At 42.4% G+C, this 27,873-nt stretch overlaps 1 protein-coding gene across 1 annotated transcript in view; it reads right to left on the bottom strand.

Moving 5' to 3' along the window:
- The window catches only part of ARID1B (AT-rich interaction domain 1B), a gene marked incomplete at its 3' end in the record, with an annotated part of 355,694 nt that overhangs the window by 285,797 nt on the left and 42,024 nt on the right, over nt 1-27,873 (bottom strand). The window contains exon 2 of the mRNA XM_084228519.1: nt 27,299-27,493. Within this exon, the coding sequence (XP_084084645.1) occupies nt 27,299-27,493 (195 nt within the window). The remainder of the gene's footprint in view (nt 1-27,298; nt 27,494-27,873) is intronic.

Genomic DNA, 27,873 nt, shown 5'->3' with positions numbered 1-27,873 from the left:
TAGTCAAGGTATTTCTTTAAGTGCACACCTCTCTCCATGCGGTAAAGGCGACGTACACCGCCTGCTCCCTGGGCCAGGCTCCTTTCTCAAAGCTCAATACATCTACACAGGTTTAAGCCTCATCACACCCCCATGAGGAAATTGAGGTCCAGAACAGCTCCAGCACTTACTACAGGAACACAGTTATAAATACCGCACATGAAAATTAATTACATAAGCAAAAGTTTTCCTTAAAGTTTTGATAACAGAGAACAAACCAGTGTGGTCTTTATTTTCATACTGGTATTTTCAACATTTGTCTTTCTCATGAAAGTACTATAACATCTCTAAAGATCCCCTCAAAAAGAGCATAACCAGATGGTTCCCACATTCCAGAGCTAATTTTCCTGATAAAATTCAATGGATTACATGTTCCCATCTCTACTTGTGGGATTTTAAGCAGATAAACACATGTGCATGTGTGCATATGTGCACACACCAGATTTAGGACTCCGTCCAAAATAAGGAGTTGGGTTTTATTGTTTCGCCAGTTTGCACATAGCAAATCCATTGACCAGCCATTAATACTTCAACTGAATTTTACAACTTATCAGAACTCTAAGATATGTGATATTTCGTCAAAACAGATAAACTAAAAACAAAAGTAAACATATAGCTTTATTAAAGAATTATTCACTTGTGAAATAAATACCAGCTACACTGTGAAAGCATCCCAAACACAAAGGTGAAGTAAACAGGTGTTCTCTGCACAACGTAATCACACACTTCCCTCTTAGCAGATACCACCACGAGAAAAATAGCCCATTCTCTGCAGAATGTAAAAATGGATGCATGTGTATACAATACAGGTAAAGTTAGGTAAAGTTCACCCACAGAGTAAGCTCTGGTTAAGTTGCATGCTTCTGAAAATCAAAGAGCAATTTGCTCATTAACTTGCTAAAGTATATCATCCAGATTCCCTGAAAATTAACTCTTAACTCTTAATAATAATTGAGATAATATTAAAGACTGCTTCTTCCAAAGCTGGACATTACCCCCAATCTCTCTGACTTCTGTTCGTTCATTCACCCATTTGTGTTAATTTAAGCTGACCCTGTGAGTTATTCTGCAGCTTGGATTTCACCTTCAACACATATTCCAGTCCACAGAAGCATTCTATACCTGCACCACCCAGAGCTGGTAGTTTATGACAAAAGTCTTATCAGATGGCCCAAAATGGACAGAAACTGTCTGGGGGCTAATGGGAAATTGGCTAGATAAGGCAATGAAAGAAGCAGAAGACCAAGCTACCATCTAACACACTGTTTTCATTTACTCTGGGGATAATGTCTTTCTTTTAATTATTTATGGTAATTACAGCGTTGTGTTGTAACATTTTGCAAAAGAAATAAACTCTCTATATCATAAAACCTTCCCAAATCTTTCCTGTTTCATCTATTCCCAACATACTCAAACACAACCAGATCACATTACATTGTTGATATGCAGAGTCTAACACACTGATTGGTTCCTGGGGATGGGGATTGGGGGAACCATCATTTATGTGGATAGAATCTAAACCAGGGAAATAGAATCATCTAGAGCTGAGACTGTCAACCTGGGATCTGCTGGCCTCAGGTCTGGAGAAGCTATTCCCTACACCTGCAGGACTGAACCAGACTAGCCAACCTTCCTTGCCAGCCACACCCCTAACCACTGCTTCCCAACCCCCTCCCCAAAGAGTCCCTAAACTCCCTCAGGTATGGGTGGTAAGGATCCTAAATTTTCTTAACTTCACCCCCCCCAAAAAACAATAATCACTCAAACCCAAAGAAAGTCATTTCAAGTTCATTTTAGTTCACCATGGCAACGGCCTTCCATCCTGAGCCCCCAAAAGAGGGGGGTGGGGGCTCACGAAAGAAAAATGTTAATATCACAATTCATAACTCACTGAAGAACCATATGTTTTGTGAAAACATTTATAACCACGTTTTCACACGCACAATAATAGTTTTAGTGAGCTCTATTAGGTAATTCTTTGCAAATATCTCATTTAACCCTCCTGAAACAAGATGATGGCAGGTAATACTGTCAGATCACCCCTCTTACAGAGGCAGAAACCCACTCTCAGAACCTGCGGTTGAGCTTCAGAGGTGAAAAGCAAAGTGGCAGGAGCACTTGTGTCAAAAAGGTCACACAACACAGGACAAGATCAACTGTGCCAGAAAATCAGAAGCAGCAGGAAGCTGGCATCTCTTGTCCACAAAGCGCCCCAGAGGAAGGAGAAGGCAGCAGACTTCCTGCAGACCCCACTGTGCCTGCCCCCACCCTGCAGGAGCGCCCAGAAGTAAACCGAGGCTTCCTGAGATGGAAGGCCGGACCCCAGATTGAGCAACTGAAGGGCCCAGACCTACCTCTAGGGCTCACTGCTATCAACCAGGATGGATATGAGGCTTATCCTTAGGACAAAGGATGCCAAGTGGGAAAATGACGAGATGACTTAGAGGACATACAAAAGCACTTAACAACACTTTCACAAGGACTTTCCTCTAGCCTCGCCACACCTCAGGATGTTGGCTGATTTCAGCGCTGTAATTCCAACGCATGAAGTCTTCAAGCACAGAGCTAAGCCTGGAGTTCAAGATCCCAGCTCCCAATTCGGCCGGCACATGAGCACTGTCAGCACCATCACAGCCCAGAGCCGGCCAGTCAAGGGAGAGCCTCGTGGGCAGTGAAGACTACACAACCTTCCTCACGGAGACACCAGAAGGTTCTGGGCATCACAACCCCTTCCCCATGTGACAGCGGGGTCTACTGCATCCTGCAACTCACTCCTGGAGGTGCAGAAGTCTGGGTTTTCAAACCTATGTTTGCTTGGTGACCCTCTTCTGCCTCTGCTTCCCAGTTAAATGGGGCAGATGCAGCATGAAGTATAAAAATGACACCCCAAATGAAATCAAGGCAGCTCATCCCTGGGAACCCCAATGACCTATCTCAAGGCTCTAAAACACAGTCAAGCACACAGTCCACATGCAGAGATCCGCAGCCACGAACAGCGCCGGTGTGTCACCGTGGTGAGCCATGCACAGCTGAATCACCCGAATGCTCCACTGTGTGAGTCTCAACATGTTTCCTTGTGGTCAGTTTTGGAAAACCATCTGCCAGTGGCAAAATCTTGGGCTCAGAGGGGAAATGACAGCCTCTGGCTGCATAGCAGCCACGGTCTGAGGAGCCTAATTTATCTAAAAATGTATTAATATCTTCATTTTCTTAAGTTGAAAGAGACTAAAACACAGAAATAAACTAAATTTAAGAAGGCTACTGCAAACAGAACAAACAAAATATTCCAATTCAAAATCCCCACATGCTAAGGCCAGAGATAAAGAGGAGAAATATGACTTTCCCCAATGAGAAAAGAAATCTGCAAATAACAAGTTTTTGCACAACCGAGCGTGCGCCCTTTCTACACCAACCTAGAAGATCACGGTATCACTCTAACAACTTTAAAGAGTAAGAGACTGATTCCCAGACCACAGGGGCCCACTTACTACCAGTCAATTTTGCTAACGACCACTCAGCTAGCTATATATTCATGCCTAGAATTTGTTGCCAAGTCAGTTCTGATATGGGCTTTTTCATATTCTAGTTCATACATGAAGCATTCATTCAATAAACAGTTTAAATAGATTAACTGTATTGGTACAAGTTTACTGTTCTTAGTTACGTGAATGTTAAAGTAGTAAATTTGTTATCTTTGAAAAATTCCATGTTACATACTTCAAACCCACTCCTGACACCCTACAGCTATAACTTATCTTTGGACTTTGAAAGTGAGAGCTAGCCTGCCCTGAAACAGCCAGACAAGTAGAAATAACCTAGACCTGTAGCCTTCAGACCTGCAATAACCTAGACCTGGAGCCTTCAGATAGAGGCTACTTCACTGTCCAAAAGAGGGAAACCCCCCTTCCTAAAGACCATTCTTTAAAAAAAAAAAAAAAAAAAGTACTCTTTATTGTTATTTCTTCCATAGATATGGGAGTGGCCAAAGCAAACCAGAAAGTGGAAGCAGAAAAACAACAGGGAACTGATGCTTAATGGGGGTCCAGGGAACAAAGAGAGTGTGTTTCCCCCTTCCAGGCTTTCTGCAACCCCAGCAGAGTCCCAGCTGCTGGGGGACCTGGGCTGACCCAGAGCCCAAGGCTGCTGCCCCTTCCAGGGGGCATGCCAGGGTGCCAGGGCTTGTCCATGCCAAAAGAAACCAAACATATGATATAGAGAAAAGCATAAAACAGTGCCTGACATGTCAGTAAATATTTGTGGAACAAATATGCACAGTTCCAGAGACGTATATAATATCTTGTTACCAGTTGTTGCCTTTGTGTGGAAAGGTTATGGGGGATTTTATGTCTTTTTTACATTATCTGGATATTTTACATTTCTCCTGTCAGGGAAAAAAAATTAAGTCATTTTCCTTTTCATTTCTTAATTCAATGTTCGTCAAGGAAGGGGTAAGTACATGTAGCCCCTTCCTTCACGTTAGTGGCTTCAAAGAAGCCAACTGAGCCTTGGACCATTTAAAAAAAAAAAAAAAAAAACCAGAAACGAACAGGCATGACTACTGAAGCCAAACCGTGTGGCTTCCGTGGCCTTCCACATGATGCTGGCAGGGCTCAGTCATGGTACCCTGAGAAATTCTAAGAACTCAATTTTCAGAAGGATAAAACTACTTCAACTTCTTGCACATTAAATATTTACCTGTGGAATTCCACTACTTAGGAGGAAGAATCACTTTTGATTATTAAATTGACTATCTCTGAAACTTAGGCGCTGTTGTTGGCACTCCGTCTGCTCTCTCCTACCTCACATCACTTGCAGTCCTTCAGGGCCCAAATCTCCACTGGCCTGAAACAGAAATTTTCTCACTTTGTCACGTCCTTTGCCCTGAACAGTGCTGATTAAGTCACTGACCAATGGACATTAACCACTTTCTAGACTTGACTTAAGCTATCATTTTGACTACAAAATCAGAAAGAACTCCAAGGTGAAGAATAAGTTCAAGGAAGTTTCCTAACTCTACATAGTATATATAGTACCGATCGTAAAATAGAAGGAAATGGACTCTAAGTGGACTACGTTTATTGTTTTAACAATCACCTACTATAAAATGCAAGCAAATTTTTTATATGTTTCAAACTCGTTTCGTGTAAAGGCAGATTTTCCAAATGCAAATCAAAGACTGAATGAGAAAGTTAACCAAAAAAATTCCATTCAAAAGCAAAAATTAATCCTGGAGGGGTTTTCCCCCTAAATTGCAGTTTAACCAGAGTTCAATAAAAAAATACTTTTTTAAAGGCAAAAAAGTTTCAAAGACATTCTTAAAAGAAATAGAACAAACATCACTTAAATTCATATGGAACCACAAAAGACCTCAAAGAGCCAAAACAATACTGACCCCCAAAAAAGGAAGAATGATGGACTCACACTCCCACATTTCTTCAAACTATACTACAAAAAACTGTAATAATCAAAACAGTATGGTACTGGCCCCAAAACAAAGACCAATGAAACTGAACTGAGATCCCAAAACAAACCCATCCCTATATGGACAGTTAATCTATGACAGAGAAGCCTAGTATACAATGAAAAAAAGAAAGGCTCTTCAATAAGCAGTGTTAGGAAATCTGGAAGGCCATATGCAAAAAAAAATTTAACTAGACAACTATCTCACACAATACACAAAATTAGCTTAAAAAAATTAAGGACTTGAATGTAAGACATGAAACCATAAAATATATAAAAGAAAATAGAGACAATACACTCCACAACATGAGCTTCACTGATACCTTATAAATTCTTTTCCAACAGCAAGAATATCAAAAGAGAATATAGCCAATTGGGACGACAGCGAACTAAAAAGCTTCTGCACAAAGAAACTATCAATAAAACAAAGAGATACCCTACTGAACAGGAGAAAATATTTGCGCACTATACATATGACAAGGGGGTTGATGTCCAAGATCTACAAACAGTTCATACAACTCAACAAAAAGAAAACAAATAAGCCAATCAAAATGGGCAGAAGAAGAGCTAGACAGGCACTTTTCCAAATAAGAAATACAGATGGCCAACAAGCACATTAAAAAATACTTAGTGTCACTCACCAAGGAGATACAAATCAAAACCACAATGAGATACCGCCTCACACCTGTGACTATGGCCAATCTCAAAAAGACAAGAAACAGTAAGATCTAGTAAGAGTGTGAAGGAAAAGGAACCTTTGTACACTGTTAGTGGGAATGTACACTAGCCCAGTTCCTACAGAAAACAGTTTGAAGATTCCTCAAAATATTGAAAACAGATCTCATATGATCTGGCAATTCCACTTTGAGGTATTCATCTAGATAATGCAGAAACATTCAAAGGGATGCCTGCCTTCTGTGTTCACTGTAGCACTATTTACAACAGCCAAGCTATGGAAACAACCGAAGTGCCCAAAGACAGATAAGTGGATTAGGAAGAGGTGGTACATACACAAATCCAGTGCTACTCAGCTATAAAAAAGATAAACCCTTGATTTTTGAAACAACATGGATTGGAACTAGAGAGAAAGATGCTAAGTCAGAAAGAGAAAGACAAATATCAGATGGTTCCACTTTTATTTGAAATACAGAGAAACAAAACAAAGGGTAAGATAAAACTAAACCATTAACAAACCCTAGGAAACCCACGATAGAATTGTGACTGCAAGAGAGGGAGGGAGGGAGGAAGAAGAGCGCAAAGCAGGAAGGGAACACAATGCTGAAGAACTATGGGTGCCTTGGCGGCGGGCATGGTGGGGTGACATACATCTGAAAAGCATGGTCCCTGATCTCCAAATATATATAGTTTTGTAAACCAATACCATCTCAATTAAAAAAAAAAATGAGAACACTCTATAGGAGAGCCTATATCTAACTAGCAGACATTCTAGAAAGTGAGAATAAAGGAAATAAACAATTATACCAGAAAGTTTTCTAGAAATGAATGGAAATTCGGAGTAGAAGAGTCTATGTAGTGCCTTACATGATGGGTGGAAATACGTTCCACGTCAAAGTATGTCATCACAAAGTTCTAGATTACCAGGGTAGAAAACATAAATAAAATAAAGAGCAGATCACCAACCAGAGTTGGATTCTTGGGTCTTGATTGTTTTCCTCTTATTACAGAAATGTAACCCTAACTCTTGGACACTTCAATTTTACTTCTAAAAATTTATCTTAAAGAAGTACTTTTACAGGGATACAGTTGTGCAAGAGTATTTTTTGCAACATCATTTGTGTCACAGTTAAACACTGGCATCAACCCAAATATTCCTCAACCAGAAATATGACTAAATAAATGAAGACATAATCACACAAAGGGATACTGTGCAGTTAAAATATGGGCGATGAAAACAAGGAGGAAGCAACTGAGATATAGTCAGGAAAGCAAGCTGCAGTATACAATATTATATACCATTTTAAAACTTTATTAGAAGTGTACACAGACCTATTACCTCTGAGGAATGAGAGGTAACATTCCAGAACATTTTTAGTCTTTAACTTTCTGCATTAGCATTTCAAAAAAAATTTAATCTTTTACAAGTAGTACCTCGTAATCAGAGGAAAAAAAAAAAAAAAGAACTATTTTCCCATTCCCCTCAAAATGTAAAGTTAATTGTTTCCCTGAAAGGGAGCAGATCCATTTATAGTTATACGTCCTCATTTACTGAAATTTAATACCAGGCACAACACAATTTAGAAATGGTTGTTAATTCCACCATTAGGATTTCCCATCCTAAGAAATTAGAAATGCACAATACAAATTGACAAAAGTCACTTACATTTTATTATTTCTAAAAATTAATTTTATTTATTTATGCATAGAAGAACTGGGGTGTATGCCAGAAGTACAGGGGGTAAGAGAATTCACCAGAGACAGTGGGGAGCAGAACAGGAGGACTGACTGGAATACACTGCTAAGGGGAGTTGCAGGGGAGACAGGAAAGGTCTGCTGTGCCATATGTGGGTCAGCTCCCAAGAGAGGATTAAACTCAGGCCTGGGATCGAACTCGGGCTGCAGCCATGACAGCATAAAAGCACTGAGACTTAATCCCTATGCCATCAGGGAGGCCCCACTTACATTTTAAAAAGAGATCCTTCAAAAGAAAAATGTATGTGAAACTTCTCAGGAGAAATCATTCCTAAGCAAAGCTGCTGAAGACCCAATATAGCCCAGGAACTGCTATACTAAAAATCTTTAGAGTTTCTATCAACTGGTAAAAAGTGATGTGATGTACGAGCTAAACACACTGTCCCAGCATTCACAGAATTTCGAAGATGTGTCCTATCTTTTCCAGTTTCACAGAAAAGAACGGCTGGCTCCAAAGGGGAATGAGTGAGTAATGATGTGGAGTGCAGTGTGTACCTGGGCATGGTTCTCTGTCCACCCGCTTAGATGCACCTGAGCAAGACGTGTTGCACTGCGCCAGGCGTCCGTGCCCAGGATGATGTGCTAACACCTGTCCAGAACTACCTGTTCAAAGACAGCTGTGCCAGGATACTTCAGGTGCTGGCAGGCACCACCACTATTTACAAATACATCCAAAGGAGTATTATTTAAAAAGTCAGCAGTGATGCTTCAGCAAAGCCAGTGTCGAAAAGGTGCTCTTGCGCATTTTTAATCCACAAGAGAAAGTGAACAATTGTCCTTCAATCATCAGTGCCAGGGCCAATGACATGGTCTCCCTTCCTCAGGTCCACACACACTGTTATAACCGGCTTACCAACCATGTTCCCTAAGACTTTTAAAAAACAAAACACTTCCCACCTCCCCAAAAATCCACAAAAACGTTGGACTTTTTCTTCCTCTCCCCTCTGTCAAGCGGTGAGAGGAGGGAGAAAATAAACATGATTGTTGGTTCTTCGGGATAGAAAAACATACAAAGACAGTAAGAGTTTACATAAAAAAAGTGTTAAAATGTTGACTCAAACTATATAAAGGCAGAAGCTTCTTTCTATGAATTAATTAACATTGTGTTACTTAATATTTCTAAGTCTTAGCACTGCATTACATCATGAATGACCCAAGGATAAGGTCTTGAAAATTATTTTTAATGAAAATTATGTAACATCATTCTTAGCTTTATCAAGCTGCTTAATGACCAAACAAAGCAATGTGTCCATGGCATTTACACTCTAACCCTACAGTTTTAGTGTACAAAACAGTGTCCAGGAAAGACAGGAGGGAGAACGGAAATAAAAATGGCTTTCTAGGTATTGTTAGGAGAAGAGGAGGAAGAATTATGAAAATAAATGAAACCATAAGAAAGTAAATAACAGTTTAGAGTCAACAGTGGCATGTAAAAGGAAATTCTGGAAAATTAGGAAAAATGCCACTGGACACAGAAGACCAAAATGAAGACTAAATGTCCCCAAGTTGTTGACATTTAATAAACATGTTTTTCCAAGAACCTGGTGCTCAATTAATTAGTTAAAGTATATGTACTTAACTCGTAAAGTTTCTCCCTAGCAGATGGTACAACAGGCTTCAGAAATAATGGAAAAATTACTTCAAGTTGTCTCCTTGGTTAGTTTAACAAGCATCTTACCAAAAGCTATCCAAGAGGGGGTTGGCATCTGATCCTGCTGGCTCTTTATTAGGTTGACAGAGCTAAGACAGGATGGCAGCAGGGCCTCCCAGGCCAGAGAAGACCCTGCCCACAGGGCCACGCCTGCACCTCCCCCAGCTGAAATCCATTCCCAGGCCAGACAAGGCTATAAAAAGCCTGGCCTGGGGCCAGCTGGCCAGACCACACACTGGGTATTTTTAACTTAAGGGGGCCTGAGGATAAGGCCCACACCAGAGCACAGAGAACGGTCAGGGCAGAACAACTACTCTAGCCAGGATGGTGGCCTACAAAGGGCTTTTTCCAGAGGTGTCCTCATGACAGCAATGGGCACAGGCAGGCACCATGTGTGAAAGTTGGGGAAGGAGGGTCATACTTCGGGGCACAGGCAGGGTCCCAGCGAGCCCACAGGCACAGCAACACAGACAGCGAAGCAACAGCAAATGTGGGCCAGATAAACCGGGCTTTGTCTTATATTCCTTACACATAAGGCCACCAACTCAACTTGTGTTCTAATTACTCTGACAGTTTGCTGGTGGTGTTCTTGGTTCACACCGGTCTTGGCACAGACCCCATGCAGACACCATGAGGCTGCCCCTACACCCCAAATGCAGCAACAGCGAGCCGGGCAGCAAAAGGCTGCCCTGCGGGAGCACATCCTGGTTGGTGCTGCTCAGAGAGCCTCTGGGTTCAGCCCTTACTACAAAAATGCACATGTAAGCAGAGACATAGGCAGAACTCTGCCTCGAATGAACACCCTGATCGTTGTCTGGGGACTGAGCAACCCGTCATGATTCTTATCAGTATTGAAAACAGAATTGTTTCGTAACAGAAAGGGGCACAGGCCTAGTAGGAGGGCTCCCCTGGGGTCCTCGGGAGGGTCCTTGGAAGAGCAGGACAGGGACTGCGTTCAGCAGTTGGAAAACCATTAGCAGCAAGCAGAGTTTGGACAGTCCCAGGTATACCATCAGGAAACTTCTTTCCTGACTAAAGATTAAGGGCAACCTGAAAGTAGACTTGCATTAATAAGTGCATTCCAGGCCATGTCCATATTCAGTGTATCCTTAAAAATCTGAACGCTAGGATAGTCTTTGTCTTCCTTAAAACTTCTGCTCTCACAGGCAATTAGCCTCCAGAATTGTCTTCCTTCCAATCATCTTTCTCAACCAGATTCTGCTCAGTTCCCTGTTGTCACTGGGGGGCCCTTCTTTCTCCTCAGAACACTAAAAGAGGCACATTGGCCTTCCCTGCTTCCGACCTCCCCTTCCCTCTGTCCTAAACACAGCTGGGGGATCATTTTCCCCCGAGCAGCACTTCCTGAGTTCCATGAGGCTTTTCCTGGCTAATCTAAACAAAGGCCAGCCCGCCTCCGCAGCAGGCGCCCCGCCAACCCAACCAGAGGACGCATCCATAGTTTCTTTTTGGTCCACAAATTCCTGGAGCCACGCAAGAGTCTGTGTGTCATCAGGTAGCACATGGGGAAAACCTCCTCCTAGACAACAGGTCGGCAAGAACAAACGGCTTTATTAAAGACGTCTTTGTGGCGCTTTCCAATAAACATGTTTATCTCTACTCCCTTCCACAACAGTATCCTATTAAAATAACAGTAAAGGAATTTTTTAAAGTATAAACCCACAAAGAAAGCAAGAGTTGAGATGATAAAGGATAAAAGAGGTCAAAAAAATTGGGAGAAGGAGAAAAGCAGAGAGACAAGTGATAATTAAAGTTTTAATTTGTTCGAGGTGAGAGGATAAGACACAGCTAATTAAAGCTCAGACCCCAAAGACTCAGGAATCAGAGGGTGGCAAGGGGCTGGATGAAGTAACAGTACAGAATAACTCAGCCCACTTCCTAATCCTCACCCCAATCTCGGCAGAGTTGAGGAACTGTCACCATCTGGAAAGGCTGTCAGCAGAGAAGAACCCATGGAAAGAGGGCAGGATCGGGGGAGGACAGAGAGAGCAGGCCCCCCTCCCCTGCCCCTCCCATTCAGCCCACATATGCCCTCAGTTATTTGGGGCACATATATGAAAAATAGATAAAAACACCTGGGAATCATCAAACAAAATGGCCGGATTCCCTCCCCACCATCCAGGCTCACGGGGACACACCTGCCCTAGGAGCCAGGGCTCTCTCTCAAGCCTTAGCTGTGCGTCCCATGTAACTGTTACAGATTAACTTACAAGGCCTCCAACAAGGGAAGGGGGAGGGGGGAATGAGAATCAAAAGGGAAAAAAAGACAAGGAACACTATAAAGCAAGTCTCCAAAGGCCTTAGAATTATCTTCTATAAAGTCAACGGCTGCACCCATGAAATAACGACAGCATAAAAATTTGGTGAAAAAAATGTGTTCGTGGAAAGTGAAACTATGAAAACAGAAATTAGAAATTCACCAAAACAATGGGAAAACAAACTACGAGGAACTAGAATAAAAAAGGCAACAATGAAAATACTTAAAAGTTAAAGGATAAATCTAGAACTTGTAACATCCAACTAAGAGCCCCAGACAGAGCACAGAAAATCAAGATGAGATTATCAAAGAAATGATAACCCCCCTTTCCTTCAAAAAAATTCCCAAAACCAAGCTTCACATTGGATGGTTAAGCAACATGAACAGAAAAACACCATCTCCAAGGATCATCATCCTCAAACACTTTCAAAATAAGAGAAATAAGAACCATTTAAAGTCACCAGAAAGGAAAAATGGGCATCATATAAAGGATGAGGCCCTGGACTTCCCACAGAAACACTAGCCATTTAGAGGGCAATGGAAAAATAGCATTTTTTGAAAGAAATTATTTCCAACCTAGAAGTCTACGCGCGGCCACAGATGGTGGCACAAGGGCATCTTTCTGGCACTCAGAGGAAGGAACCTCCCTGGGACGCTGCTGGAGAGTGCGCCTCCCCAAAACGAGGACATTCAGAAAAACAGAAGACAAAGACTCAGAAAACTTGTGCCTGAGGTCAAAGTCATGCCTGAGTGACAGGCCGTGGCTGTTCACGCACAGCAGCGGGAGGGACGAGGCTGCGGGGCAGAGGGCCCTGTTCTGACTAGGGACTCAGCAGGGCCGGCAGGAGTCACCGAGCCTGGGACACCAGCAGCTGGCAGCGCTGCGTTTGGTCTAAGCAAAGGGCTAAGTCATCCGAACGCATCCCCGCTGCAAGGAAGGCCGTGACTCTGGGCCCTGAATTCTAAACCGCCGAGGCGGCGGCGTGAACACGGGTACTGTTTGATCTGCGACGGGCCCTGCCTCAATGAGAGGACCCACGCAGTTCTACCACTTCTACCAGGGGTAAAGTGGTGCCGGACACATTTCTCAAAAGTAAAATAACGAGCCAATTATCACCGCCACGATAACCAGAAACTGTACATGAAGGACCTAAGCTCACAGCTCAGGCCTGACTACAGAGAGGGGCTCCACGGTCAGAGTTATGGGACCCAGGGACGCGAGGCGGGCGCAGGAAAGGAGGCTGTGGGGCCCAGGCAGGAAGCGGCCCCCCACAGAGCGGGGTTAATAGCCAAAGTCTAAGTATGAAGGAGGAAAACACAGCAATGCAGCTTATCATTTAGAAATTTAGATTTAGGCACGAAAATAAACCATTAAGAGATGAAAATGGATGCCTCTGGAGAATGCAGCTCAAGGGCAAGGAGATGGGGTGGAAGCTGGTGTTTTCCACAAGAAGCCTTGCAAAGCTTTTAAAAACTATACACGTATTACTAACCTGTTCTTTCTGACTGCTCAATGTTATGTGTCTCCTCCCCTTGACCGTGAGCCTCTCAAGGGCAAGTCCTTTATACAGACCTTCTTCTACGCTGGTCTTTGCAGAGCCAGATGTTCAAGCGACACCGTGATGGTATTAAACAGCACACACACTTTTTTAAATACAAAGGGGGAAGCGCCTGCACAATAAGTAAGACAATACTTCACCAGGCAGAGGTGGCCGGCTCGGCTGCCCTGCCCACCCATCACCTGATGACCGCTGCGGTCCAAAGCAAAACCAAACTGAGCAAAGCACGACAGTAATGCCAGCAAGGGGAAATTCGCCATGCTGACACTGGAGACCTTTTCAACGTCATCTTTGTAATTAGTGTGTTGGCTACTGTAACCCTGCACGATCTGTAGGGGTGTTTAGCGTGTGCACATCAACCAAGGTGAGCAAAACCCAAGTTCACATTTGGTTTTCCAAACAACTGTAAACCAGCGGGGGTTCACTAGGATTTGCAAATTTCTTTCCTCACATTAGAATTAGGACACAGTAACAAACTTAAAACATGATAAGGCATCATCTCTCTACCTTTAAAAGAAATCACTTAACTTGATTCATGTGTGGCTCTGGATTTCCAAGTAACTAATTTTTAATAAATCACATAACACCAGTGTTACATTTTTCCATTAATATAATACACTGTAATGAGTACTAATAAAAATGCTTCTAAATTGAAATAATGGAAGGGGGAAAGCATGGAGAAGGAACAGAAAATCTTATTCATATACAGTGAATTTATTCTATCTGATTAACAGAAATGAGCAAGCACTCTATTACTTTTTTCCTTTTTAATGTGAAAGGTGAGTAGGAAATATATGTAACTTTGTATAACAAAAAAGATGGCCTGGAATGTTATGCCAGGAGCAGGGATAACATGAAACTGGTAATAATCAGAAAAACCTGATTAGTGATACACAACATTTTACCTCCTGTTTATAAAAGAGAATAGACTCAAACATAAAAATTGACTAGGCAGATCATTTAAGGGGAGAAATAAAAAATGTTTAAGTTTTTATTCAAAATAGTTTCTTTATGTATTTCCCTATCACGCACTAGCTAAGCATAACAGACTAAAAGTTCAGGGTGCTGATTAAATTACCTACATATTATTTTAGATTTCTGGCAGGTTCCTGTTTCTAAAAGCAAAACTGATGAGCAAGGTAGACTGAAAGGTGAACACTCGTTCTGCAGTCATGAACGGAAGCGCCAAGCCGGTGCTGAGACCCTGTGATGCAGGTGCAGTCCTGCCCACTCTCGGTGGTAGGAGAAAATGAGAACAGAAAAGGGTCTACTTGTTAAAACAATGTTTACAGACACACTGCAGGTCTGCCCTCTCTTGATACAGGAATAGATGAGTAATTTTCTCCATTCTGGAAGCCTAAGTAAGGAGAGACAGTTTCTTTCTTAAAAATCGAGTAAGATTGAGCCAGCCTTCAAGCAGGAGCCCTACCGCTCTCTGAACAGATCCATCAAAGCACTAAAGTGGGCAAAGATGAAAGGAAAACTTGGAGGCACAAGAAGGAAAAAAAATTGCTCATGCAATATAAAATTTGAAAATTTCTGTGAAATTCACAAAACCCCTTATGGTCTAATTGAAAGAAAAGCACCCACTTTCCTTCCCCAGGCTCGGCAAACTCCTACTTCAAGACCCTAGTCCCAGGCCACCTGCTTCAGGAGGATACCCCTTCCCAGGCAGCACAGGGCCTCCCAGTCTTTCTGCAGCACTCAACACCCCAGATTCTGCTCCCCACAGACATGGAGCCCAATAAATGTCTGGTACAACTAAGTGAACGAACTATTAAAAACCTCAGTTACTAATTCAATAAGCCAAAGTAACAGCAAATCAAGTGGCTTTATGAGATAAAGATATTACATGAACCCACAAGATCAATTTCCAAAATTTAGAACTTGTGATATTTAGAATCCATCTGTATTCACACATACAGTTAACACTCTACCCCCAGTTCCGTCTTTCTTCCCCACTGAATTACCTCTGAGTTGCTCTAGACCAGGGTAGCACAGATACCTGCGCTCACAACATACTTCTCAGCTTACCTGCATGGGGAATCTCAGGAAATGACACCTTCGTGTCATCACCTTTATATTCTCTGAAGCCCAAGATATATGGTTTCTCCCACTATCCAAAAAAAGTGGAACATTCATATTGGTAAGATTTGGTAGGTAATGTTGGGTTCTGGGAGGCTAAAGAAAGACTCCACATAAGCTAATGGTGACAGTGCTGCCAATGACCTCACACAAGCTGTGTGACCCATCTCCACATAGGCACAATAAGCAGATTGAGTGAAGGTGACATATGTAAAGGGTTTATAGTAAAATGTGCTGGAACTTAGCAGAACTCAGTAAATACCAGGCCAATGTTAAAATCCTGTGACTAATACAGAATCGCACAGCCACTCTGGAAAACTAGCTTGGCCGTTCCTAAGAGTTAAACACAGACTTACCACACAACTTAGTAATTTCACTCCTGGGTGTATATATATACCCAAAGAACTAAAAACAGATTGTCAAATAAACACTTTTATACAAATGTTGATAGTAGCATTAGTCCAACAGCTACATGGTGGAAAGAATCGCAATGCCCATCAATAGATAAGTGATTCAGCAAAATGCAGAGTATCAGCACAATGGAAAAGTATTCAGTCATAAAAAGGAGTGAAGTACCAGTAAATGCATTCATAGAGATTAAACTTAACCTTGTTAAGTAAAAGAAACCAGACACAAAGGCTCACACTTATGATTCCATTTATATGAAATATCTTAAAGAATTTATAAAGAAAACCTCAATTAAAACTGAACTCAGGAAGGCCTGAAGAAGGAGCTCACTGCCTCTAGTCATCATCAATTACCCCAAGCATCAAGAAACTGCTCACTGCCCAGGATCTCATTGGAACTCCCCAACAAATGCAAACTACTTTCCTTTCGTGCTGCCTAGCAACAAGTTCAGGCCACAGAAACCACCTCTCAGCCAATGAGAAACCACTGCCCCCCCCCCAAAAAAAAGCCTGCCTTTCTCTTCCTGATGACCTCCTTGTCCTACCACCTTTCTAGGAAAGCCTTCTGTCTTGCATGACCCTCAGGGTCTCTCTGCTGGCCAGAGGAGAAGCTGCCAATTCATGAATCATTTAATAAAGCCAATCAGGCCATCAAATTTACTGTTAAATTTCGTTTTTTTAACAACGGAGACAGAAAGTAGGTTAGTGGCTGCCAAGGACTGTGGGGAGGGAAATAGGAAGTGAGTACTTAGTGGGCACAGCGCCTCATCTGGGGATGATGGAAACGTTTTGGAACCAGACAGAGGTGATTGTTGCCCAATACTGTGAATATACTAAATATCTGAACTGAGCACTTTAAGATGGTTAATTTTATGTTACATGAATTTCACCTCAATAAAAAAAAAAGTTTCACTGATTCTAAGTGCAATAACCATAGTAATTCACATTCAATTTTCAACTTGGTAAATAAAGGTCACAAAGGGCTTTCCATGAAACTAATATTCAATGTCAAAACGAGTCTACCTTAATTATAGTCAATTTTATTTTCAAAACCTCAAATGAATTCTACCATCTCAGTAATGAGAAGCATCACAGTTTTACCAGAATCAAAAAATTCAACACCAGCATGGGCCCAGAGCTACAGTGCCCTGGATCTGAAATCCTTACTCTGCTACTTAGTAAATGTGTAGATTTGAATAAACTGAGTGACATTCCTTGCCCTCAATTTCCTCATCCATAAATTGAGGATCATAACATTTGCCTCAGAGGCCATCGTGAGGACTGAGTCAATTAATCCATGTAAACCAAGTAAAATAGAGTAAACCCTTAATAAACATTAGTTATTATTATTATTATTCATAAAATGGAGATAACCAGAAGCAGGGCAAGGATTAAGTGCGAATACCATTGGGAAACCTGGGCACTGGGCCTGGCACAGTGCTCGTTATTAGTGTCGTCAGGTAGCGAGAGTATCTCATATTCTACAAACAAGGAAGTGGACCCAGAAGATGAGGCAGAAGAGGACAATGGGATGACATCTAGACTGGGGCACTAAATTCCTGTACTTCTTTAAAACTGAAAATCACTTAATGATCATACACCCCCCAACTAGAATAAAGCACATCAGGATGATTTTCTAAAATTCAATCTGAATTATGCTCCCTTACCTAGGTGTCACTTTCATTCTGGGTGTGGCCATGAACTCTGCTTTTGTAACAAGCTTCAGTGCAGCACAGATAAAACAAGCAGTGTCAAGGCTCTCAGGTGCGTCCTTTCCATACAGTCCAGGCTTCACAGAAGAGCGCTGGCTGCATAAAGAGGCGACATGTCTGCTAAGAACAGGGGGCTTACTTATCAGATTCTCCGATGGAGAAGTAAAGTGTCACATTTAAGATTTGTTTCCATAAATAAACACTGACTTCTTACATAGCTCCAAGTAAGAGGGCCACAGAGGGCTCCCAGTCCATTTCAGGGCCTCCATACATCCGCCATGTGAGGCAGGGTGGGACTCCGTGAGGAAGGACTTCCTCCCCTCCAGCAGTTCCCTGCAGGAAAGTGTCTGTCTTCTATGAATGGCATCCTCACAGGGAGGTTTTCCCCAATAAGCACTGTCAAAAGACCAGGGTCAGCACAAAAACCGGCGCTGGCTTACCATTTTGGACAATCCAATTCAGCTGTGATTCAGAAGCTTTGCCCACCGCCCCCTCCCCAGCGGAGAACACCTACAGCCACAAGTGGCGGCTGTCAGCATCACAGGCAAGGAATCACAGGCCCACTCACACTGGAATAAGCAATAGCAGAAAATGCCCTGCCAAAACCATCGTTCAGTACCAGAAATCGGGCCTGAATGAACAGGCCAGCACTGGCAGCAGGCTTCCACAGAGGAGCAGAGGCACTGGCCAGAAAAGTGAACCCTCAAAAGAGCCTGCCTCCCAGCCAGGCACGGGTGGCAGACGCAGCCAGGTCCACAGCTCCTTTGTTTGTGTGGAAATGTTTGTGAAGTGCCAGGTACCATGTCAGGGGATGGGCACGGCAGCAAAACCAAGCCCAGCCACCTGAGCTTACCCTAATGGAGACAACCAGCTGTGTGTGTGAGAGTGTGTGTGTGTGTGTATGTGGGTTGTGTGTGTGCACACACACACACACACAAGTATATAATTTTACCTGAGTCATTCAGAGATGTCTCACATTAACATCTGGACAGAAACCTAAAAGAAATAAAAGAGCAAGTCCTCCAAAGACCTGCTCTATAGCCCTGGGGCAGAAGGAAGAGGAGGAACAGAGGACGGGGAGGGTAAAGTCACAGGAGTGTGCCTGACGTACACACTCTGAAAGGACAATTCTGGTTGCTCTGCTGAAAACAGACCTAGGACCACAAACGGCGGGAGTCCAACTAACTGTCTGAAAAGGAGAGAGAGGGGCTGGCCAAGGTGACAGCGGTGGAGGTGATGCAAGCACTCAAGTTCTGGATGTATTTTGAAGGAAGAGGCAATGAGGCCAAACAAACAAATGAAAGTTGAGAAAAAGAGGATGACTTTGGGGTTTGGGCCTGGGTAAGCAGGACGGGGCTGCCACTTACTGAGATGGACATCTGCAGAAGGAAGGGTTGGTGAGGGAATCTTTTACACAGAAGAACTTGGAACTGTCAAGAATAACTGTTCTCTACAAAGACTTAGTGACCAAAATGTCCTGCCTCCACAATTCAGAATTCAGAACTCACTGCCTCCCTTGCAGCTAGGATGCATTCAGGTGACATCAATCTTCTCTTAGACCTGCCATAGCTGACTGTGATCTGTAACCATGCAAGATGTATGTCACGTGTGTTCCAAATTCTGTGACCATTGATATCGGGGCAGAGTCCCTGGTTAGAACTGGACCCTCACCAGCCCACTGCGCCCTTCTCCTCCGTTCTGTACTAAAAGCTCTCATGCACACTGCCGGAGTGGAGCAGAATCACCCTTATCTGTCACTCTGAAAACTACTCCAAATGTGCTGTGATCATCTGAGGCCGTGGGACCTCAGGCCAATACTGTCCTCAGGATACCATTCCTGGAACACCCTTTATGTCTGAAGCTAGGAAGAATGAACAGAACTTGGCCACAGACACCAACAGAGAGAAAAGAGCTTGCCTGGCAGTTAGGGGCCTTGGGAGGGAATTCTGATCATTCCTCTTCTCTCCAACTGTGAAAATGTGGCCAGTTTCTGAGAATACAGTTCTCTCATCTCCAAGACCCCTCACAGATGGCACAGGACTCACAAGTAGGATGTGGAGAAGAAAGTCTTCTTTCTCTATGATGCCCAGAACACTGAGGACCTTTCCAAAAGGTAAACACTTGAAAGTATCCAGATTACTGGAATATCAGAAAATATCACTGGAAATTGCAAGGTAATAAACTAGCTAAAGAAAGGAAAATCTCCTTTCTGGTCGATCCTTTCAAGGAAGCATTCTGAAGTCATACAGTCATGAGCGAGTAATCATTCTGACCCTTTCCCCAGTTCTGTCTGAAGCAGTGGTAAAGGTGACATTGATTATAAAGGGACATGGAGTCCTGACCTTTAGTGCAGGGAAAACACTTCTGTGGGCTGTCTCAGACCCACACTCACCTCCCAGCAGACTTTTCTCCCAGCCCTCATCCTGCAGCAGCTACAACCGCCGCATTCAGTGAGCCTTTCCCAGTCACAAGATCACTAAGTAAAACAATTCCCTCAGCAGTGATAGATTTTCCCATTTTAATTCCAATATTCTCTTTTTTGTCATTGACACTCTTACTCTTTGTTTCTGAACGTGTGATGTTTTATAGAACTTGACCTGGATCCTGGCCTTAAACACACTCTTGATAAGAGATGGGATGAGAGCCTCCCCAGTGGCGCAGCGGGTTGGGGGCAGTGCTGTGAGGCTGTCTGCAGCCTCTGCAGCACCGGTTCAATTCCCAGCCGGCTGGGGAGATACCCACGTGGCGAGGCAGACCTCTCCTGCTGCCCGCTGCTAATTCTCTCACCCTCCCGCACCTCTGGCCTGTGCCCTGGTGCTTGTGTAAATAGACAAATCTTTAAAAAAAGGAAAAAAAGAGAGAGATGGAAAGATGGGTACTCCTGACACTGAAAAGAATTAGAAATTTTTACTTTGGGCTGTGAGAAGTAGTTTGCACAGCCTATCCCGGGGTTGTTCAGTATGCCTACTTCCAGAGCTCCTCTGAAAGTCATCACGCGTTAAGTGAGCAATGGCTAGAGCTCCCTCTGCTTCCTTCTGATTCCAAGCAAAGTCAGCATCTCGACCTTAACATTCCCTACATATTAAAGACGACAAACCACACTGTACGCACCTAACACACACCAGGTGTGCAGGAGAGGTTACTAAAACAGCCTTCACCTCAAATACAATAAAATTAGATTAAGAAATAATAAAACTAAAAGAAAATTTATTACACTGATTGCAACAATTTGCTAATCTTTGAGGAAGGTTCTGCTTTCTCCTTGAGAAGAAAATTTAAAGCACTTGGGTTGGTTAGTAGTTGTATTAATACAACCTGCCAGCATCAATCCATAAATTTCAGAAGACTGTATCTGAAATGAAGAGACTCAAAAATCTAAAAGTAAAATGAAAGGACATTAACTTAGTCTTATTTTTTTTTTAAAGGTTAATTTATTTATGCATACAAGAACTGCGGTACAGGTCAGAGGTGTGGGGGTGAGAGGATTCAGAGAGCTGGACCTGGAAGGCCGCCCCAGGAGGGGCTGAGGAGCGCTGGTTTGCCCATGGACACAGGCACTTACACTAGGTCTGGTGTTTAGAACACCTGAAGCGCAGGACAGAATCAGCACAAATTGCCTGCAGCTTGCCCAAACTGAAAGAGAAGCTCTTTCCTATTTTCTCATTACACTGTTCAAGTTAAAATATGGTCTGTTCTCCTGTTTAAGGAAAAAACTAAGGGTATAAAAATGTAAACTAATTTGAAGCATGATCCCCTCTAAAAACTTCGAAGAATGTGCCATTGGGGGCTTTATATTCAGCTACCGTATAAAAAGTAAGGGCCTCCTGGGTGGCACAGGGGTTAAGTCTCAGCACTAGCACCATTACAGGCTGAGTTCGATCCCCTCCAGGGAGGTGACTCACATGGTGCAGCAGACCTCTCCTGTCTTGCCCGCTGCTCCCCTCAGCAGTGTATTTCAGTAGATCTGCCTGTTCTGCTCCCCACTGTGGCTTAGTGAATCCTTTCACCCTCCACACCTCAGGCCTACACCCCAGTTCTTCTATGCATAAATAAATATTTTTTTTAAAAAATATGGGAAGTAATAAAGCCAACTAAAAGTATTATTCCAGAAATTTTAGATTTAAGGAGCAAAGAAAAATTACCATATCCAAAAAGCTTTTCAAAAATATTTTCCTGGTACAAAACTCCCTCTACAGGGAACCCTGGCATCAGAGACAGCAAATCTGCTGCTTGCTTGGAAGCAGAAATGTGAGGTGTGCGTGTGTGCTGTCAGTCGGTAAACCTTAAATACCTTCACGTTCACTGACGAAGAACAACTGAGGAAATCAGGATAAAGTCTGGCCAACAAAAGGCCATTATTTATATGAATCTGCCATCCGCTGAAAGGCCGCCAAGCATCTCAGGTGCAGCAGCAAAGGCAGCTTGGCTCCAAAGCTCAGCACAGAACACACGTATGCGAAAATGCTGTAAATGACACTAGGAAAGAAATCTCACAGCATTCACCATTTTACTGACCAAAATGTTTACCTTTACTTTGATTCATTTGTTTATTTATGTGTGTGTTTATCTACATACACATCAATATATGTTCATTATATCAGCAGACGTACATACACAGATAAAACAGTGGTACATTTAGGACGCCTCTCTACACAGATGCTGCTTTATCTACACACGTGTGCAAGCCAGCAAAAGCGCACACAAAGGTAGAGGTGGCTGTCTTGACTGTGTGTAAGCTATCAAAGAGTTATGAGTCTGATGTACAACAGACACTAGGCCCTAATCCTCGCTACCATGTTAGGCTAAGCCTTCCTTTCCCACCCCAGCAGGCTCCTTAAAAATAGGAAGCCTGGGCTCTTTTTAGAAAAAAAAAAATCCAAAATTACGCCCAAACTATTGGATTCACATTTAGGATTTGGAAACTGAGTCAAAACAAACATTTAGTGTCAAAAAAAAAAAAAAAAAACTCTAGAGTGTTGAGACTTTAATCTAGTGCTCCCTTCTTCACCCTTATTTTTCAGAGGCATTGTTCAAACTATAGCAAAACCTACTTTAGTTCTACTTAAAAGTTGTTTTTTTCCCCCAGAATAGAACAGCAGCAGAAAGTAACACAGGTGGGACTCCTAGAACTTGCTTGCTGCCTTAATAACCCAAGAGAAAACATTTATTTTAGCCAAACAATTGTAATGTTTATCTCCTTTTAGAAACATCTGCTGCCAAAATAAACATTTGCATTGGAAGAAGTGTTTTGGCTGTTAAGATGGTACCAAATAAAACGCTTATGTTCTGAAATAAATATTTTACTCAAAAAACACACTGCAAGGTAGACATTTCCAAAGGGAGTAGAAGATAAACTAAAGACACAAATTACAGTATCTTTTACTTTTAAAGTCTTTCCCAAAAGAACCTTGTTTTCAATTCAGTCTTCATTTAGGTTTAAAGTAGCAAGTTCAAATGGATCACCTTGACAAAAATAACTAATTTCTATCAAATTTGACCACAGTATCTTTCAACACAATTATATTCCCTGCTCTTGTTGTTGTCAAGTTCTCCACAATAAAGATGTTTCTAAAAACTAGAAAAGTTATGTTTTTCCATTATCAAAGTACTCATGAAGGTGAATCTCACTGTGCCCTCCTTCCCTCTCCCTGGCTTTGTAACTGCAACAGGCATCAGATGACACACACATCTGTTAAAAGGGAAGAGTAGTTAAAATATCAACCCAATAACCCTTGATAACTCAGGAAAATTCTCAAAACGATGTAACTGAAATCTGCTAGATACGAGTAAATATATCTTAGTTCTATATAGCCTATTTCTCCTAGGTGCTATTTCTTTTATATAAAGTCTTTTTTAAAGCAAATTGGCACAGGCCTATCTACATAGTTATGATCATAAAGGACAAGAAAGAAGAACCAGAACATTTGGATCAAATCTCTGATACAAGCAATGGATAACTTAGTGTCTAAGTTTAAAGAAAATCTGAAAAACTTAGAAAGTATAAAGATTATACTTCCCCTATGCAGCTCTGTATTAGATTAAATCAACCAGTGCACTTCTGCTAACAATCCCCAGGTTTGAATTTCAGGAGCCTAGGGCAGAACATTCTTCACACAGGCATAGAAAATTCATTTCCCCTCTCAGCTCAATAAAAATCCAAGCTGACTAGTTTTCAGGGCACCGTGCAAAACTAATCTGTTTATCCATGTATTTGCCTGATGATGTGAGAGAATCAGGCAGTGAAAGAGCACGAATCTAGTCCCAGTTAATAAATACCGAAGTGAGGTACTATTATCACGTCACGCTTCAAAGACCCAGTCATGAGCATATTTCAAAGATAATCACCATACAAATCGGGAATCACCAGGTTAATATCAAAGTCAAATACTCAGTGGCCAGTTCCTCCGGACTCACAGAGACAAAAAAAGTAAGCAGAGGGACTCACTGCTCGTGTTGAATGTCACAGAAGCACTGTGGCTCTTTCTAACAGAATACTCTTTAAAATTCATATCACAGGAGTGGAATGCCGGCCAGGAATCAAACTGTGACCCCTGAGCCAAAGACAACTTACCACTCAGCTGGTAAGACGGCAACTCAATTTACAAACTTGAATTCCTGCATTTTAATCCTTTGCAGAAATATAGAAGCAATATTAAATGAACTGGATTTGGCTCATTAGAAGCTCACAAAGCGAACACTGAAAGTCCTGGAGGCCGTCCAAAGCAAAGTCAGGACCAGGCGGTGATGTCCACTCAATAAAAACTCAACGTCATCATTATCCTTCAACTTTCTCCCAGAAGAACATTAGCAGCCATGACGACAACACTCAGCCAATCACATTAATGCTACAGGAAGATGGACAGCACCAGCAGCCAATTGCTGTGCTAGGACCTTGTTTGTCAACAAATAGATCATTTCCCAAAATTTGCAAACAAAGCAACTCACTGAAAAATCCCTCACCAAAGAACACAGACTAAAGCTGACAAAATTAATGTGCTCTAATAACCTCTATCCAAAACCTCTGCTATTTTCTTTTTCATTTCAAAGCTATTAATTAGCTCACACCTTTCATGAACTTGGTATTATAAAAGTCATGCGTCCCTTTTAAAATGTTGCACACATTAAAAAATGCATCCAGTTAGCCGCTCAGATTTCAAAACATAACACTATATTTCAAGGCTGTATTTTAAGTAAATGAAAGGGTGAAAATGCAGTACAGATTATTTGGACCGCTCGATCATGATGAACTCAAGATGAAAGCTGAGCATTTCACAGCCAGGGCATTCAACTTCTTACCAGGAATACTATTTCCTTTTTAGTACCAGAAAGATCTGTGCTAAAGTAGAAGTAGGCATTTCTTCTGGTTAGCAATAAACTGCCTAATCTAAAATCTTAATTAAAAATTTACTGAAATACATGGAGGGAAATCATCAATTGTCCCTTCAAATAAATCCAAGAGTTATTAGATTTCATATGTATGTAACAGCCACAGAGATCAAATAAAACTGAGAAGCTAAGAAAAATAAGGTTACTTTATGTACCTGTGTGTGTCTTTATGTTTAGTCTTACACATTTGGGGAAGTAAACAGTGAATCATTCTTCCCTCTCCATTTGTCAGATTCCCACTTTGGGAACGAAAACTAAGCCAATGCCAAAAACTTCTAGGAAGGCTTTAACTCATTCAGAAAAAAGATAAAAGAGCAGCTGGTACTTTGCTATGAGCAGCACCTTTTGAAAATGACTTTCAGATCTCACATAAGGGAAATCTGGTGCAAAGAAGGGGCAGAAACAGGGGTGTTTAGTTTCTACTTCTCCCCCCCTCACCCTATTTCTTACCACCTTCCTGACTTTTCTCTTATCCTGTGGCCAGAGTATCACACAGAACTTTATGAAATTAGCTAGAGTAGAATTAGGACCTTAGCAGGTTGCTTTCTGCACCTTCCTCCCCACAACCGAGGGCAAATTAACTTTAAAACTTAAGAAAAGGAAGGTAGAAGGGGAGAGAGAGAAAAATCACAATTCTCTTCTTAATTTTTCATCAAATGTAAAGTATACCTCTCTCTCTCTCAGAAGCAGCAGCCTCAACTAGACTCTTACTCTCAGCAGCAAAGTATGTGAGAAATAAATAACGTTGGAAAGCCTGGAGGACAGCAAGAGTGTGAGTGACAACCACCAAGGTCGAGCGAGGACCCAGCCACCTGCAGCAGAGGCAGAGCTACTTCTACCTCTGTCTACAATCACCTTAAGGTAAAAATATCAGCAACAGGGGAGGACAGTATTTGGTCCATAAAAGAAAAGGCTCAGAGGCAACTTATTCATGAGCTTTTAGTGCAGAGATGTGGAGCATAAGCTGTGAGGTATCATTCACCACATCCATTTTAGAGAGAACAAAAGTTGTATCCCAATTTTTTTTTTCTAGACAATTTTTGGTCAAACACAGGGAAGTATTTCCTGAGGGCAGTATCTGTGAAATCCTGGAGTAGATTACTGCAGGGCCAAGTGGAATGACCAAGCAGTAAAGGTCCCAGGCACCAGGCCCCAGGGCATGAGAATTTATAAGTAAGTCTTTCTGGTGTTCCTACCAAGGATACCCTAACAAGTCTGGATTTAATTTAGTCTTTTTCCAAATTGCATGCCTCCTCGGGCCAGCAGAACAAGGCGATACTCTCCAGGCTCCCAGAGACCATGCAGGCTCCCTACTGCTAGAAGGTGAATGGTCATTTAAGGCAACTCCAACTGTCTGAATTCAGAGAAAAAGGAGAAACATATTAGTTTTTTTGTTTTTTCTCTTTTTTTTTTTTTTTTTTGAGCAGGAAAAGTCTGTCTTGGTTGTCTTAAGTAAAAACATAAAACACATCAAAAGCTAAGAAAACAGACACACATCAGATTCTTTTACATAAGATGCAGAAACCTTTTCCAAAAGGCACAGAAGAAACAATACATTAAGAAACGGAAGCAACTTAACTTTCGGAGAGACTAAAATTCCTTTTTAAGAGTTGATGCCATCCTTATAATTATTCTCTAAATCACTTAAAACTTCGCTTTAAAAAGCATAGTCACAGGGCCTCCCTGGAGGCGCAGGTGGTTGAGTGCAGCGCTGTGAGGCTGTCCGCAGCCTCTGCAGTGCCAGTTCAATCCCCGCCGGCCTCTGAGCAACCCACATGGTGCAGCAGACCTCTCCTGTCTCACCCGCTGCTCCCCTCAGCAGTGTATTTCAGTCAGTCTGCCTGTTCTGTTCCCCGCTCTGTCTCTGGTGAATCCTCTCACCTTCCCGCACATCTGGCATGTACCCCGGTTCTTGTATAAAAAAAATAAATCTTAAAAAAAAAAAAAAAAAAGCATATTCACAGCTCAAGACCCAACACCAGAAATGCTACAAAGCCAAGTCCACGCGGGCCTCCACCTGTACAGGCGGCTGCGAAGTTACACCCGGGCCCACCTTCCCCAAACAGGTACAGGGCCTCCTCCAAACAGGTATTTGGTCCACTTTGTTTTAAGAAGCGTAAAAACTTCTCTTTTTAAAAGAGGGGGGAGCTGTACTTGTGATTTATGACCATTCAAAGAAAGCAGAAAATAGGTGAAATGCTCCCTAATTCCTTCAATACCCGTCTGGGTAGACAGAAGCAGCTAGGAAAGCATCGCCCATGAAAGGGGGAGATGGGAGTCAAACTCGCACAAACCTGCTGCTGTGGGTACTGCATCCCCGCCATGGCCCCTGGCGTCCGGCCCTGGATGCCGATCGGATACCGCTGCGGGCCCGGGGGCCCATAGGAGCCTCCTGGGTATGGGCTGCTCTGCTGGGGCTGAGAATGAGGGTTACTGCCCATCCCGTACAACTGGGGCCTCTTCATCACCATGGGATCCATCGGGCTGCCCTGTGAAGAAATCAACCAAGAAGTAGCTTATTATGTTATTATTTATTACAATGGCAGAAAGTTCGTTATGCTAACACATACATTTAAAACACAAACATCTACCCTTACTTTTGAAAAAAATTAACAGTAACTTACAAGTAGAAACCCAGAACATCAAAGGGAAAACCTAGGTAAATACATTTAATTTTTCACAGGTTTGAGGAAGGTTTTAACAATGAAGGGGGATCCCCAAGAAGTTGCCTCCTAAGCAGAGAGAAAACATTTGCATCCGAATGCCCCCCCCCCCTTCAAGCACACAGGAAGTGAGGGACAGGCCAGGTCCCCACTCTGCTCAGCTTACTAGTCCTAAAGCGAAGTACACTGAGTTAGCAACACTTTCT

Source organism: Talpa europaea, assembly GCF_964194135.1.
Source record: "Talpa europaea genome assembly, chromosome: 2".
NCBI lineage: Eukaryota > Metazoa > Chordata > Mammalia > Eulipotyphla > Talpidae > Talpa > Talpa europaea.
This window is presented reverse-complemented; position numbering and strand designations above follow the sequence as displayed.